Source organism: Sarcophilus harrisii, chromosome 2 (genome assembly GCF_902635505.1).
Source record: "Sarcophilus harrisii chromosome 2, mSarHar1.11, whole genome shotgun sequence".
In the NCBI taxonomy this organism is placed as follows: domain Eukaryota; kingdom Metazoa; phylum Chordata; class Mammalia; order Dasyuromorphia; family Dasyuridae; genus Sarcophilus; species Sarcophilus harrisii.
In genome coordinates, this window is record NC_045427.1 from 151138433 (window position 1) to 151153395 (window position 14963).

The 14963-nt window shown below is 36.4% G+C and overlaps 1 protein-coding gene across 2 annotated transcripts in view; it reads right to left on the reverse strand.

The window, feature by feature from the left end:
* SLC24A3 (solute carrier family 24 member 3) overlaps window positions 1–14963 on the reverse strand; it is a 721614-nt gene that overhangs the window by 186161 nt on the left and 520490 nt on the right. For both annotated transcript variants that reach the window (XM_031951059.1, XM_023494858.2), the window contains exons 5-6: window positions 9245–9329; window positions 7203–7306 (exon numbers count right to left, since the gene is read on the reverse strand). In XM_031951059.1, coding sequence (XP_031806919.1) covers window positions 7203–7306; window positions 9245–9329 — 189 coding nt within the window. The remainder of the gene's footprint in view (window positions 1–7202; window positions 7307–9244; window positions 9330–14963) is intronic.

A 14963-nucleotide genomic window follows, 5' to 3' on the forward strand; every position in this document is an offset into this window, starting at 1 on the left:
TTTTTGCTGTCCTGCACAACTCCCCTCTACCTTGGCCCCAGGGAAAGAAATGCAGTATTCACCAAGACTCTCATACTCAACGATGAACTGCTTTATTTGAGGCAGGTTAGACATTTCATGGCATGCCCTTTTCTTGTTTGGGTCTCTATTTCTGAATGTGGACAACAATTCCAGTATTCTTGTCTGGCTCTGGTATAAATTGTTTTCTGCTACTATCTTCTTACTTCTATCATGACATTTAAAGGCTATCCTGTTCCCCCAATATATTCTCCTGTGAAAAATAAATCCTTTCCTATGTGTAATTTATCAAGGCTCCCAGAGACAAGGAACAATTTTTCTTTTTATTATTGGTTTCTGCTATACATCTGAAGTTCTAAGGGTGATAGAATTAAAGATTTAGAAGTGAGGAGACCTAAGAAAATATTTATTCCAACCTCTTCTTTTTTTAACTAATGAGGAATTTGAGGTTCATAAGTTATGTGAATTGCCCAAAGTCACACAGAAAAGCGACAGATTTGGTATTTAAACTCAGGTCCTTTGACCAAAAATAGGTTTTTCTATTACCTGATACCACCTCCTTGATTTGCCTGGTGAGGTTGCCATGTTAGGGATGGACTTTGTCCTAGGATCTAGGACAGGACTTCCTCCTAGGACTATAGGAAAAGACTTACTCCTAGGATCTTCCTGATAATTGGCAAAGATGTTGCTGTGAATTATGCTTAAATTGGAAGAATAGGTTATGTTTTGGATTAAGGATGATAGCATTTTGGAGTGAAGGAGAAGCAAGAGAAATCAGCTAGTTTATTTCCTTATCTTCACCCCTATGGGTGAGCATTTCACTGACTAACTCAAACTCACACAAATCATTAAAAAGCAGAAAGTAAAGTCAGATCTGGACTAAGTTTTTCTAAGCTAAGATGCCAAGAAAACTAAGAGAAGATGGAAAAAATTTAAAGGAAATTTTCATGGTACAACCTCAACCATTTGTCTAATGCCATTCTATTGAGCAAAGCAGATTGCTATTAGTCCTTTGGGGAGCATGTATAATTAATTCCTCCTTAACATTAGTACAAATTATATTTATCCACTAAGAAAATTGGTGTTTGGTATTTGAGCTAACTGCTTTTCACCAATATCTTTTTCTGCTTAATCTTTTATGATTATTGTGATGTGACATGCATAAAATTTTATAACTGACATTAACACATGATGGGTTGAAGACTTCTGAAAACAGAGGAACTGATCATGTAATTGTACCATCCCAAATTACTCTGTTGTATTTGGACTGACACATTTACTCCAGACTATGCATAATTCCATCCAGCAGATATACCGGACTGCATTTTTGAGAATGCCATCCAAATTGGCTTAGGGATTAGCCAAGAAGATTTTGATCTTGGGCTTCAAGTATCCCAAGATTCCTTAAAACTGCCAGCTCTAATACAAAGAAAACTATATTATACATCCTGAGTTTATAGAACTATTCAATTGTGACTCCTTCTGAAGTGTGACTTTTTAAAAATGGAGGAAAGCATCCTTGCCTTTCACCAATCTTATCATATAAAATGAAATCAAAGATCATGTGCTATACTAATAGAATTTGATTTCAAGTTCTATCCCTGGTTAGTATCTTATCTGGGCCTACGGTAGTAATTGGTTGGACCTGATTAGAGAAAACCAACTCTTTCAGAAAAGGGGATCTGAACTAAGGCTCATGACTAGGGATTATAGGGATAGGATTATAGGGACATAAACTCTGAAAAAAGATCTGAAATCTGGATATTAGATGATGAATAGGGAAAGGATGGCTGAGAATACTGTAAGTGGGGTTCAAAAATTAGTTAGAAGATCTGAGGAATTAATGCTGAGGCAGAGTAAAAGATTGGTGGCGGTCCAAAGAGCAAGAAATCAGCAGAAGGTGAGCAGATAATTGATAACAGAAAAATCCAGCAGCAGGTTTCAGGTACTCAGCCAGTATAAGAATAGGGTCTGTGGACAGGAAGTCAAGCTACTCAGTGAGTCAGACTTTACCACTACTACTTTTGCCTGGCCTCTAAGACATTTCCAAATTCTGAATGCCATGTGTTGTCTATTGGTATTTAGTTAAGGGATTTTCATCAAGGAACTATAGTAAACAGAAAAAACTGGGCTGCTTCTATGTTACCATGTTTAGCAGTTCATCTTCACCATCTGTTTAGGGGTATTCCTGGAAACTTAGTTGGGGGAGCTGCTGCTTGATTACAAAAACACACTATAGCTGGACATCATTTGAAATATATAAAAGCTCTAATAATTTAGCCATTTGGGGAAAAATATACGTAATTTAATCCCCTCTAGAACTTCTTTTTTTGTTGTATGCAACACTCCTGAACAAGAATTCACAGATCACCTGCAGCCCCGCTAAAACCCTCCTTTCTCCTTCCATCCTCTTGCCAGTTTCCCCAGAGGGTTCAATCAATTGATAAACAATTATTAAGCACCTACTACATTCCAGGCACTGAGTTAAGCAATGAGAGGCATTCTTGCCCTCAAGGAGTTTGCAGTCTAAAATGGGGAAAAAGCATGCAAACAAACATATGCAAAGCAAGGTATATTCAGGACAAATAAGGAAACACTGAATAGAGAGAAGCAACTAGAATTAAGAGAAGTTTGAGATACGAGAATTATGATGACATTGGGAAATTTAGAATATAAAAGAGAATTCTTTACACCATATAAAACATTCCTTGGGGAAAAAGGATGTTCTTACACAATCTATAACTTAGTACTTATGACTGAACATTTAAATTAGATGACTTGGAACTGGAGGTGAAACTTCAAAGGGTGCCCATTTGTGATGCTGCAGGTTCCTGAGTCTAAGGTATATGCAGATATATGACTTCTAAAGGTCATAGCGAAGGTGGAGATGGGGATATTCTTTTGTTTTGTGTGTTTTTGCCTGTGAAAATGCTTCAAGTTAGGAAGAAAGGCCAAAGTTGGGAAATTTCAACAAGGGACAAAAAAATTCCTGTAATGCCAATGAACTTGACTTCCAAACTTCCCACTAAAAACATGAACCATATGCTGATAACAACAGACTTGATTCCTAATCTGTGATCAGATCAAATGATTTACTTTGTAATTTGATTATGTATTTCAAATGTGTTGCACCCTAAATACTGAATCTGGGCACATAATTTTATATTTCAGATAGCCAGTATGAGGAGTTCTTGAAGTCAACATAAAAATTCATGACTAACAAACACTGGAATCATGTTGCTTTAAGAGAAATGGTATTTTTCTTTTTGCTTTAGGAAACAAATTTGTAAGACTGTAATCCTTCTGCTACTTCATAATAGCCCGAAAAAATCTATCCCTTGAATTTGTTTTGAGTACTCATCTGTAACTTTCTTCTCTCATTCAAACCCAGAATACCTCACAAGAACATATGACCTTTGGCATGTTTGAAAATTGCAAAAGCAAGAAATATTGAATTATACTGAATCAATCAAGTCCCTAATTTAGATGGGAGCACAAAACTTAGTCTGCTTTATTTTCAGATGGATAACTTATCTAATTGTAGGAAGTCTGACACAGTAGAATGCATTCCAAAAAAGTACATAGGTCCTCAATGACAATTATTCTGACCAAATAAAAATGTAAAATACCATAAATAATAAAGCTGATAGATAAAAAAGATTGGATTTATTAATTAATTGAAATTGAGATCAATTTCTGATGATACTAGAGTGAAACAGGTGCCACCTACTCTGAGAGTACTTTCCATGATGTAATATGGCATCATCTCATTTATTTCTGAATTGCTTTCCCACTGATCAGATGGTTCAGAAAGCAAATATTTGTCTGAGAGCTTCTGAGAGCTAATGACAGTTCCCTCCCTTGGTGTGATTTTTCACTTTACAATACTGTCTCTTCTCTTTCTCACAAAGAAAATACAACATGAAGCTATGTCTTAGTTGCCCTGGAATTGGGATACTTCCACTCAACAGGTCAGGCAAATTCTTATAGAATGAGATCACCAGAAAGCAGTTCCACTGGTGGAGTTTTAGAGATTGATGCCTGTTAAGTTTTCTTCTATGTGATATCACTGGTAGGGGTGGAGGAAAAAATGCTCATCTAAAAATGGTGAAATAAGATCTTGAACCTTATTGAGAGTTTACATATTGACCCTGCTACTTTCTACTGGGGTGGTCTTGGATAAATCAAGCAACCATTTTGTCCCTCAGTGTTCCCGTCTGAAAAATGAGAATAATAGATGAAACAACCACTGTGGTACTTGTCCTGTGAAGTTATTGAAAGAAATCTATTGAGAAATTATTATAATAGTGGTAATGTTTCCCAGGGCACATTCTCTAGAATCTTTTGGGTAATATCCAAGATGTTTTAAGCCTGGAGAAGTAGAGGTGAATGGATTATAAGGAATAAAGTGTTTCTGAATAGGCCATATTGAGCTTTGGCAAATGAGAATGAATTTTCTGGGAAACCATTAATTGGGCATGGAGAAATGATTCATAAAAGGAAGAGCTGGCACATACTCACCTAGCCAATAAAAGTAAATTGTTGTGTCATATAATATCTATATGGTCTCTATGACATTATAGGTTTGGGGAGAGAGGGGAAAATCTTAATAAGAAACAGAAAGCACTGTCTAAGAAATCTAGCAATCATTCTGTCTCATATGCAAGAGTTCTTGCCAACTCAGTGATTAAAATATGCTGTTAATGAATTATAAAGCATAAATGCATCAGAGACAATCCATTACAAATAAGCAAGATGGCATTTGGAAGACACTTTCCAGTCATTTTTAAAATTTCTTTACATCATTTCCTCTCCCATTTCTATATGCTTTTGAATTAGATTCCAGGTTTAAATGAGTAACCAACTAATCACCAAACTAATGATGACAAGGCTAATAATTACACTGCTAATAGTGACAGTGCTAATTAAGATAATGCTTATAAAAACAAACTCTCCTTCAGGACCTGATTATTAATCTTTGAAAGCTATGAGAAAATTCCAAATATATCTTTGGTAAGTCAAGTGTGAAAAGCATCAAGAACTTGGATGGATATTCTTCCTTTTGCTCCAGTTATGCATTTAGGAGACAGAAAATGGTCCCAAAGTGAGGTCAACTTTGAGATTGAGTATAAAAGACGACTAAGCCAGAGGTCAAGAGAAAAAGGAGCCTCAAAGATTGGAAGTTGAAATGACTCTATATTCCCTGACTGTAGGATCAATAGTAATCTACCTACAGGAACCTTGCCTATATTTTATGTTCATACCCTACAGGAGCATCTAGAGATGACTTTGGCTTTGCTCCAATAAAAGTGTTTCTCTGGTTCAGCAAGAGGCAGTCAACTTTAAATGCAATTAATGAAAAATAATAACTGAACATTAAAATCATGTTATGCAAATTTATTGAAACAAGGAAGAAGGAATGCTGGAGATAAAGCAGTAGAATGATGATCCTCCTGAAGTCTAGAAAAGGAGGATGGGGGTAGACTGGTGAAGAATTTATCAGACCATTTTCAACACCACTTAGAAGAAAGAATTCAAGTAAGATCAGGGTGGCTCAGCAAGTTAACCATGGCTGGGTCAACAATATTTCCTAAGCAGTCTTCACATTATTAATTAGATGTCCCAAGTGCTTCAATGTTAGCTTTCTGTGGTCTAGTGAATAAAGTTCAAACTTTTAAATGTGGCATTTATGATTTTCCATGGTCTACTGCCACCCAATACCTACTTTATCTCAAGCTACTCTTTTCCAAACTGGACTATTTGCCATCCTCATGACATACCCCTTGATTTACTGCTTCTGTGACTTTGTTCATGCTGTTATTTATACCTGGGATGCCACCCTTCTACAATGCCCTGTGTTGAATCTCTTTAATGCCTTACTTTCCCTCACCCCACCAATCCAATCAGTCATTAAATCTTGCTATTTTTATCTCCACAAAGTTTCTCATATCTGATCTTTCCTCTCTCTATTTATGTACCTATCACTGTGGTTCAGGTTCAGAAGTAATGATACTTCTCACTTCAATCATGGCAGCAGCCTCTACATGCCTCAATCCAGTAGGGGACTATATACTCTGGTGTTTAAGCTGATTTTCCTTAAGTTTAGATTGGACCATGTCCATCACTCCCCTACTCAGTCCATTCTAGTGGCTCCCCATTGTCCCTGGGAGAAAATATAAACTTCTCTGTTTAGCTTTTAAAGTTCTTTTCAACCTGGTGCCAAACTATTTTTCTAATGTCTTTGGACATTAATCTCTGTCCCATTCTCTGTGATCTACCTAGATTGACTTTATTTGTTCCTAACATAAGATCAGGGGTATGCTATAACCAGCTCTGACTCTTGAGAGTTGTTAAATTTTTAATATGAGCTCAAATGCTACAAATCAGGGATAGATTTGCTTTGTTGATTATCTAGATTTTAGAAAATGGTGGAGAAAATGTTAACAAGGCAGTTTAAGCTTAAAAATATCTTTTAGGCATACTTTTTTATCTTTCAAAGATTCAGTTGTTAAACATACATTAGCACATCCTGGGCCTAGCTACCTATTGGCTCTCCCCCATCTTCAATCCAGGCTTTTTATTTTCTTATATAGGAAATATCCTACAATTTCACAAAAGGTATATGGTATCAGAGATCCATACTTAATCATGAATGAAATACAAAGCTTACAGTACTTTCCCCAGTGAAGATATATGGTGTTTGGTTATTCCAAATTCATGGTCAAATACCAAGGTAGAGTAGGAATTTAAATGGGATGAAAAATTGATAAGAGATCAATGAACAGCCAAAGGAAGCAGCTGAAACTTGGGAAAGAGCTATTTAGGATTGGGTTTAGCAGGAGATATTTTGTTTCAGTCATTTCCTTTCCCCATGAAACTTTGTCTGAAAGAGTCCTGGTTCATTCACTAGTTCCAAGTTAGCATCTTGAACAAACTAGTATGAAGCCATAGCTTGGGTATGAATGGAGTTTCAAAGTACTTCACTGAGATGTTTTTATTCTGGGTTTAGCTGGATGACTGACCAGGTTTGGAATGTGAAACACCTATAAGTTGATATAACTTGACAATTATTTAGAATAGTGGGTCTTAGCCCTGGCATGCCAGCTCTTTGTAAAATCCCTCATCAATTTGAACTGTGACAGAAATAGCAATTTCTTCCATGACAGTCCAGCTTCTTGTCTTACCTGCCCAGCAAAAAGCCCACAAACACCAATGATGCAGAGAATATTGAAAACAGCTGAGCCAACAATGGTTCCAACACCCACATCTCCTTTTGTGATGAAAACACCTGAAAAACAAAGATGAGGTTATTGAAATATTACTTGACTACACACACAGACCCCTTGAGACAATAAAACTGTATATACCCTTAGATTCCGCAACTACAACCTTCTATCCCAAAGAAATCAAAGAAAAGGAAAAAGGAAATATTTGTATAAATTTTTTTATAGCAACTCCTTTTTAGGTGCCAAATAGTTGGCAATTGAGGTGATGCACTTTAATTGGAAAATGGCTAAAAAAGTTGTACTATATTATTGTGATGGAATACTATTGTGTTTTAAGAAATGATGAATAGGATGGTTTAAAAAAAACCTAGGACAATTTATGTGAACTCATGCAAAGTAACACAAGCAGAATAAGGACAACATCGTTCACGGAAACATTTCTGTAATGTTGATTAATTGTAAAAGATTTAATACTTTGATGAAGACAATAATCCAAGACAATTCCAAAGGATTCATAAAATTCTCCCTTTTTCCAGAGATATAACTGATAAACTGTGAAGATTGAAACATAATATTTTACTTTTTTTTCTGTTTTCTTTTGCAACATGACTAATGTGGAAATACGTTTTGCATAGCTTCACATGTATAATAGAAATTAAATTGATTACCTTCTCAAGGAAGGGAAGAGAGAGAGAATTTGGAACTCAAAATTTTACTATATGATTGCTAATTTTTTATACATCATTGGGAAATATTTAACAAGATAAGTGAAAGTATATTAAAAAATAAACCACTTTATGTAGATTTGCTTAGTCCCCAAATTCATAAATTTGGTACTTTTTTGGTATTTATAGAAAACAGGCATGGCTTAGGAGGATTAGAGAGGTTTCTCTTGTGCAGCAAAGCAGAATTACTATGTAGAATCTTCAACACTTTTTATGAGGCAAAGTCAAATAATGTTAACCTACCCATAAATTAAAAAAACAAACAAAACAAAAAACCAGAAAGGGGAGCTGGTGGTCCTCATCTACTATACTGACATAGCTCACCTACCTCAACATAGCTCACCTACACATACACATATATTTCTAGGCTTCCATGTTGGCATGTAATTAATCTTAAAATAAGTTACTAGGATAGGAGTGTCCCTTTTAAGTAGGTTATGAAATTGAGACAGCATAGTTATTTTGTGGGAGAGCAGAGTTTCAGACTGTTAGAGACATGTTCGCAACATGAAAAAATCTTGTCAGATATCTATCATGGGTCATAAAGATTTGCCATTTATTATGTGAAATAGCTCACAGGCTTAATCAAGTATGGCTAAGCAAGTCAGAATCATAGATCATTAAGCAAACATCTTTTGGTGTACAAGAGGAGCAGGGTCAGGGTCCGAGGAGTAAGGCGAAGAACCAGAGAGGAAGTGGGAAGAGATTCCACAGAAAGGATCAAGAAGGAATTAGATATAGTCTGTGTGACTGATCAAGCCCCAGACTTGTCTGAAAACATGCTAATAAGATGAAGACATGATGGACTGGTTAGAGTTATTGAAAATGGAGGCTGGATGAACTGATTAAGAGTTCCAGTTTTACATCACCTTTCATCATTAGTGAAAGTCCCAACAAAACAATGTTTAAAGGCAACACTTTTATCACTCATTCCCCATTCTTGGGGAATCATAGAGAGAGAACTTGGTGAACTGTGTCATCACATAGTTATTTACATATAAATATCTAGTAATTTGATACAATTACTTAAAAGAGTAAGTGCACCATAATAGATGGTGGATTGGTCTTGAAATTAGAAGGTTTGGGTTCAAGTTTACCTCTTAAATACTTTAACTGTGGGACCCTAAACATATCATTTAATATCTGAGAATCCCACATAACTTTAAGACTGTTACCTATAGAACTTACCAATCTGCTTTTGTTGAAAGATATTTCACATCTGAGACTGACATTGCAGTGATAAGTCCAGACCAAAACAATAATAAGGATATTTACCTATAACAGATGTAAATAACTCAGGAGCTGAGCTTCCAGCTGCCATGAAAGTGGCTCCAGCCACATCTTCACTGAGATGGAGACGCTGCAGAAAAGTATAAGAAAGAGCATCAGTGAGTTCCTGATCATTATGACAAAGAATAGAAAAAAGTAGGCAATCATTTAAGTGGGAAAATATACAGAAGGGGCATATTAAAATATTATTTTTTACAAAGGCACATTTTCCAAAGTTTTTGTATTTTTGTAATTTCAAACCATCATAAAATAATTTTACATTAAGTAAGGTAGGAAAAGGATAAGGAGAGACAGTTGGGTTGGGGAGTTCAGAATAATTTAATGAACAAAAAAGGAAATAATATCCAGAAGTACATCCAGGGAGAGGGTAGGCTGGGAAAAGGGTTTGGGGAAGTGTCCAGCTTAAACACAATATTATTAATCATGAAAGACTGACTTCATGGAAGACAGAATGATACATCGAAAGTGAAAACTAGAGGAAGGAGGAGGGTGGAAAATAAAGAAAAATAGAAACAAACATTCAAAGAGCCATATATAAGATTGGGGGACTATTGGCAGCTAAGTAGCCCAGTGGATAGAGCTTTAGAGTTGGAGTTAAGAAGTTGTGAGTACCAATCAATTCCATGTTTATGACCCATTCTATAGATTTTTACATGCACACACACACACACACACACACACTCCTTGCTTCTTGGGAGAAAATTAATATGATTAAGGCAGAAAAGCCCAGGTTTCTCAGATGAATCCTCTTCCACTTATTTTGGATACCTGACTCTCTGAGCTATGATGATCTGCTGACAAGGAAGAGACAATGAATAACAGACTCAGGAGAAAGGATGTGCTGGAGTCAATTCTGACCACTTATAAGAGTGTATTATTTACACTTCATGAATCAGCACTTTCTAGAAATCAGGGCTTGATTTATTGTTTTGTTGATTATATAGACTTAAAAAGTGTTAATAATAGAGATTATGGTTAAATTATGTGTACATACGTTTCCCCCCATTAAAAAAACCCAAAAAACATTGACCAGATACTCCTGGTCAAGATTATGTGTGTGGAGGCCAAGATGTGCATGAAAAATTTAAAATTAAAACACTTAACAAAATCTTTGAAGTGGCCAGTAGCTTAATTGGAGGCCCAACATTTCTCCATGTTCTAGTGTTGGAGAGATGCACTTCAGGAGACAACTCCCCAAGGCATCAGCAGGGAAACTCCTTCATGAGATACTGAAAAGCTTGTTTTTTTAAATGCTAGAAGATTTTAGCCTTCCAGGCACAAAAGTAATCATCTGAACAAATATTTATTAAGCACTTGCTACTTGAGAATCACTATGATAGGTCCTGGGGATTTAAAGACAAAAATGAAAACTTTCTCCACCTTCAGTGAGCTTTCATTTTGAAGAAAACATAAGCAAGAGCAAGTAGAAGGATCAGAAATGGCATCTTTTTCTTTTGAAGAAGAGAGCATCTGAGTCCTGCTTTGAATAAATCTAGATAGTCAATAAGTTTTTATCAAGCACTTGACACAGCTAAACACAGAAGATACACTGGCAAAAAACAATCTTTCAAGTAGCTTTCAATCTAATGGGGGAGACAACATGCAAACAGCTTTGTAGACACAACATAAATGCATCATAACATGGGAGTGATCCCAAAGGTAATATACTTCAGGGAGGAAGGAATGGGGTCTGCAGGCAGGGAAAGACCTCTTGCATAAAGTAGTATTTGAGCTGAATCTTGAAGAAGGACAAGGAAGTCAGAAAGTAGAAGTGAGGAAGAACATTCCAAGCATTGGGAGACATTCAAGGAGAAGGCATGGATTCTGCAGATATTTTGGGATAAGCTAAGTTACTATTATGATAAGGAGGCATGAAACCTCCAGTGGAGAGTAATACATAACATTTTAAAAATGCTATTGCCCTGACTCTGACCACTAAGCTCATCATGGAAAAATGGAAACCAGTGTGTGGCTGGGTTGATACTCCTGACAATATTTCACAAGTATTGGTAATGACTAGATGTCTCATTGGGATCATATCCCAATTAAGATATTAATTAATATAACATATTAAGAATTGAGGAGTGGAATAAGCTTTTCACTCTTGACAAAATATTTTATTTCCCCTCTCTGTTCTTATGAACTAAGCCAGTGTTCTGGCAAATGCTGATCTTGATGTCCTCTAGAAACCAAAGTTGCCAAAGGATGGTTGTATTCCTATGTGGATGCCTAATTATTGAAAGTAAACCTGGAGAATAACACTGAGGAAACATTGGAAATGGGGAGTATAGAGACATCTCTAGACTACTGCATTCCAACACAAATGTTTACATGAGTGACTCTGTACAGCAAATTACCTGGCAGCAACCAGTTCAGAGCTACAGCCTATGTTTAACTACATCTTAACTGAAAGCTATTGCCGATTAGGAAGGAAAGTGATATGGGAGAATGCTTGTTAAGATTTGCTTATGATTTCACCCATTTGATTCATAAATAAATACTGCAAGTAGCTAATCATGGAATAGAAATAACCCACTGCTAATGAGTAAAAATCACATTTCCAACAAGTATATTTTAGATACTAGAAGCCATAGGGTCCTTCTTCAAATGGAACCACTCCCAGGTTGTATTTCATTTCTCCACCATCAAGGGGCAGTGTGGTCCAATGGATACAATAATACTAATTTGAAAACAATTAAACAGTGATCCTTGTAAACTGGGAGACCTGAGTCCCTACTGCTGATTGAACATGGACATCATGCCATGGAAAGAAGTCTTTATGGTCTAAGTTGGAAGTGAGAATTTTTGTGAGGCTGAAGGCAGGACTACAGAAAGGGGGATGAAGTCATTTGGGTTTTAGCCCACAGGAGAAGACTATATAAATGAAGTTATCAAACACCTCACAAACCAAATATGGCTTACAAGAGTTTGGCAGTCTGTTTTATCTTATATTTCTTTAATTGATTGTCAGCTCTAAGAATTTGATTTGTTCAGTTATTTATTTATTTTTTGGGGGGTTATATCTGACACTTCGTGACCCCTTTAAAGTTTTCTTGGCAGAGATATTAGAGTGGTTTGACATTTTCTTCTCTAGCTCAGTTTATGGATGAGGAATTAAGGCCAACAGGGCTGATTGTTTTGCCTAGGGTCACACAGCTAACAAGTGTCTGGGGACAAATTTGAACTCAGGAAGATGAGTCTTCCTGATTCTAAGCTGGGCTTGGACTTGCACCCCCTAGTGTCCCCTAAGAGTTCAAACACTACTAATTAATCAGAAAGATGAATTAGTCAGACATTGCCATTTGCCTTCTCAAGAACCTTCAGGAAAATGCAACTCCCTCGGCTTTTTCTTTAAGGCTCTCCCCAACAAGGTCCTTAATATATTTTAGCAATTTTATCTCCTTGAGACAATGGGTGGCAGAGTGGATAGGCCTAGAATTAGGAAGATCTGAGTTCATACCTAACTGTTGACATTTACTAGCTACATAACTTTAGGCAAGTCATTTAACTTCTACATACCTCAGATTCCTCAAGTGTAAAATGGGGATTATAATAATACCTACCTTTTAGGGTTGTTATGTTCTTCAGATTTGATAATATTTGTAAAGAGGAGTTCAGCAAGCTTAATAGGTACCAATTTTTTTAAAAAAATAATTTTTTTCTTGATCTTTAGAGCAAAACTAAGAGGTATTATGTGTAGAGGAAACTTCCCTTTTTCCTTCCTTCCTTCTTTCCTTCCTTTCTTCCTTCTTTCCTTCCTTCCTTCCTTCCTTCTTTCCTTCCTTCCTTCCTTTCCTTCCTCCCTTCTTTCCTTCCTTCCTTCCTTCTTTTCTTCCTTCCTTCCCTCCCTCCTTCCTTTCTTCTTTTCTTTCTTCCTCCCTTCCCTCCTTTCTTTCTTCTTTCCTTCCTTCCCTTCCTTCCCTCCTTCCTTCCCTCCTTTTTTCCCTCCTTCCTTTCTTTATTTCCTACACACATACACTACATATATATGTCTATACTATATATATATACACATATATTAGTATACATACACACACATATATATAATTTAAATTGTTCCTCACCCTATAAGATTAACAGGACAGGTATTATTATCCCTATTTTCCAGATAAGGAAAACAGGTCTAGAGAGGTTATCTGATTTGTTGTACATCAGATAATTAATCGAAGCCAGAGCCTGGGCTTTAATCTGAATCTTTGGTGTCTTTGTCCTCTTCCCTCTGTACTGTGCTTATCTTTATCCTTTCTGTCATTGTAGGGCCAAGTGGCATCTCCTCTGTAATGCCTCTGCTTGCTGCAAGGGACCTCTTCCTTCCTTTATTACCACAAAGTGTAAGTTATCTATGCTACTTCTTTAACATTATAGTGGTAGTGACCTTTTTAGAAGTATACCTCTTGTTTTTCTTAGACTATAAGCTTCTTGAGGAGCTCATCCTTATATCTCTTTGCTCTTCACAAATGTTTAATAACTATCGCACAACTGAGTCTCTGTATGGGTTTTAAATCATGTTTAATTCATTAATTAATCCAAAGTTGATTTCTTCTCTCCTCTCTTTGGTACCTTCTAATTTTCTCTCTCACTTTCCCACTGATTCTCTCTGATCCTAACTTGTCTATATCAAATGCTGCAGGTTTTTAGTTGCTAACGTTGTGCTTTGATGAAGGATGCTAATCCTATCTTTCTTCACTGTAACTATCCTCAAACTGAAATTTGTCATCTTCCTAATTGCCCAAGGATAGTTGCTCCTCCCACATGGGCTATGCTCTCTAGAAGAGAGCAAACTGCCAAAAAAGGTAGTAATAGTTTTAGTTGGAAAAACCTTCCTAGATAGCTATGAGATTTCCTCTCATCTCAACCCTATAATCTTGTGAGAAAATGTAATTCTAGATAAAAATTGGCCCCATATTTCCAAAGAGATGTAAACAAATACAGATATACACAAATGTAAACTTTATTCCTTACCACCCACAAATTCACATGTCTAATATTTCTTAAACTATCCTGACAGGTCAGAGAAGTCATAGCAGTTCTTTTTATGGCAACCCCCGCTCCCCCAAAGCCATTTTTATATAAAATTAGATTAGACTGAGGGGGGAAGGGGAGGAGCAAAGTACTTTGGAAAACATGGCTAGGGATGACCTCTTTTCTCTTCTTTTCCTCTCTCTTCTCTGGTCATTTTCTGACAAGGTAAAACTATTTGGGCTCTAAAGTGTTTGAAGTTCCTGTAACTCTCCATTTTTATCTCTTTTCAATACTTCTTCCCTACCGGATGCCCATGTTCTGAGGCTGCTAGATTGGCCCAATTCAGCAGAATTTTTTTTTGATAGATTCACATGAGAATATTAGGGATCCCTCCCAGACTATCTCATTTCAGAAGATAATGGTAAGGAAAGAAGGGAATAAAGCTTAACACAAAAGAGTAAACCAATTGGATTGTAGGCTTGCAAGCATCATTAAAAAAAGGCCATTTTTGCTTATAAAGTATGTTCCTATCTGCTGAGGAGTCCCATCAGCAAAATAGTACCCAAAATGGTATGGACAGTATCCCTCCTCAAGAGAAGCATTCTAGAAAGAGAACTAATCTTAGAATCACACATGTGAGTTTGAATCTTATGGCTGCCACTTAAATACTCATAAGACTTATGCCTAGAATGTACTCCTTCTTTACCACTAACTCTTGGAATCCCAAATTTCCATCAAGGCT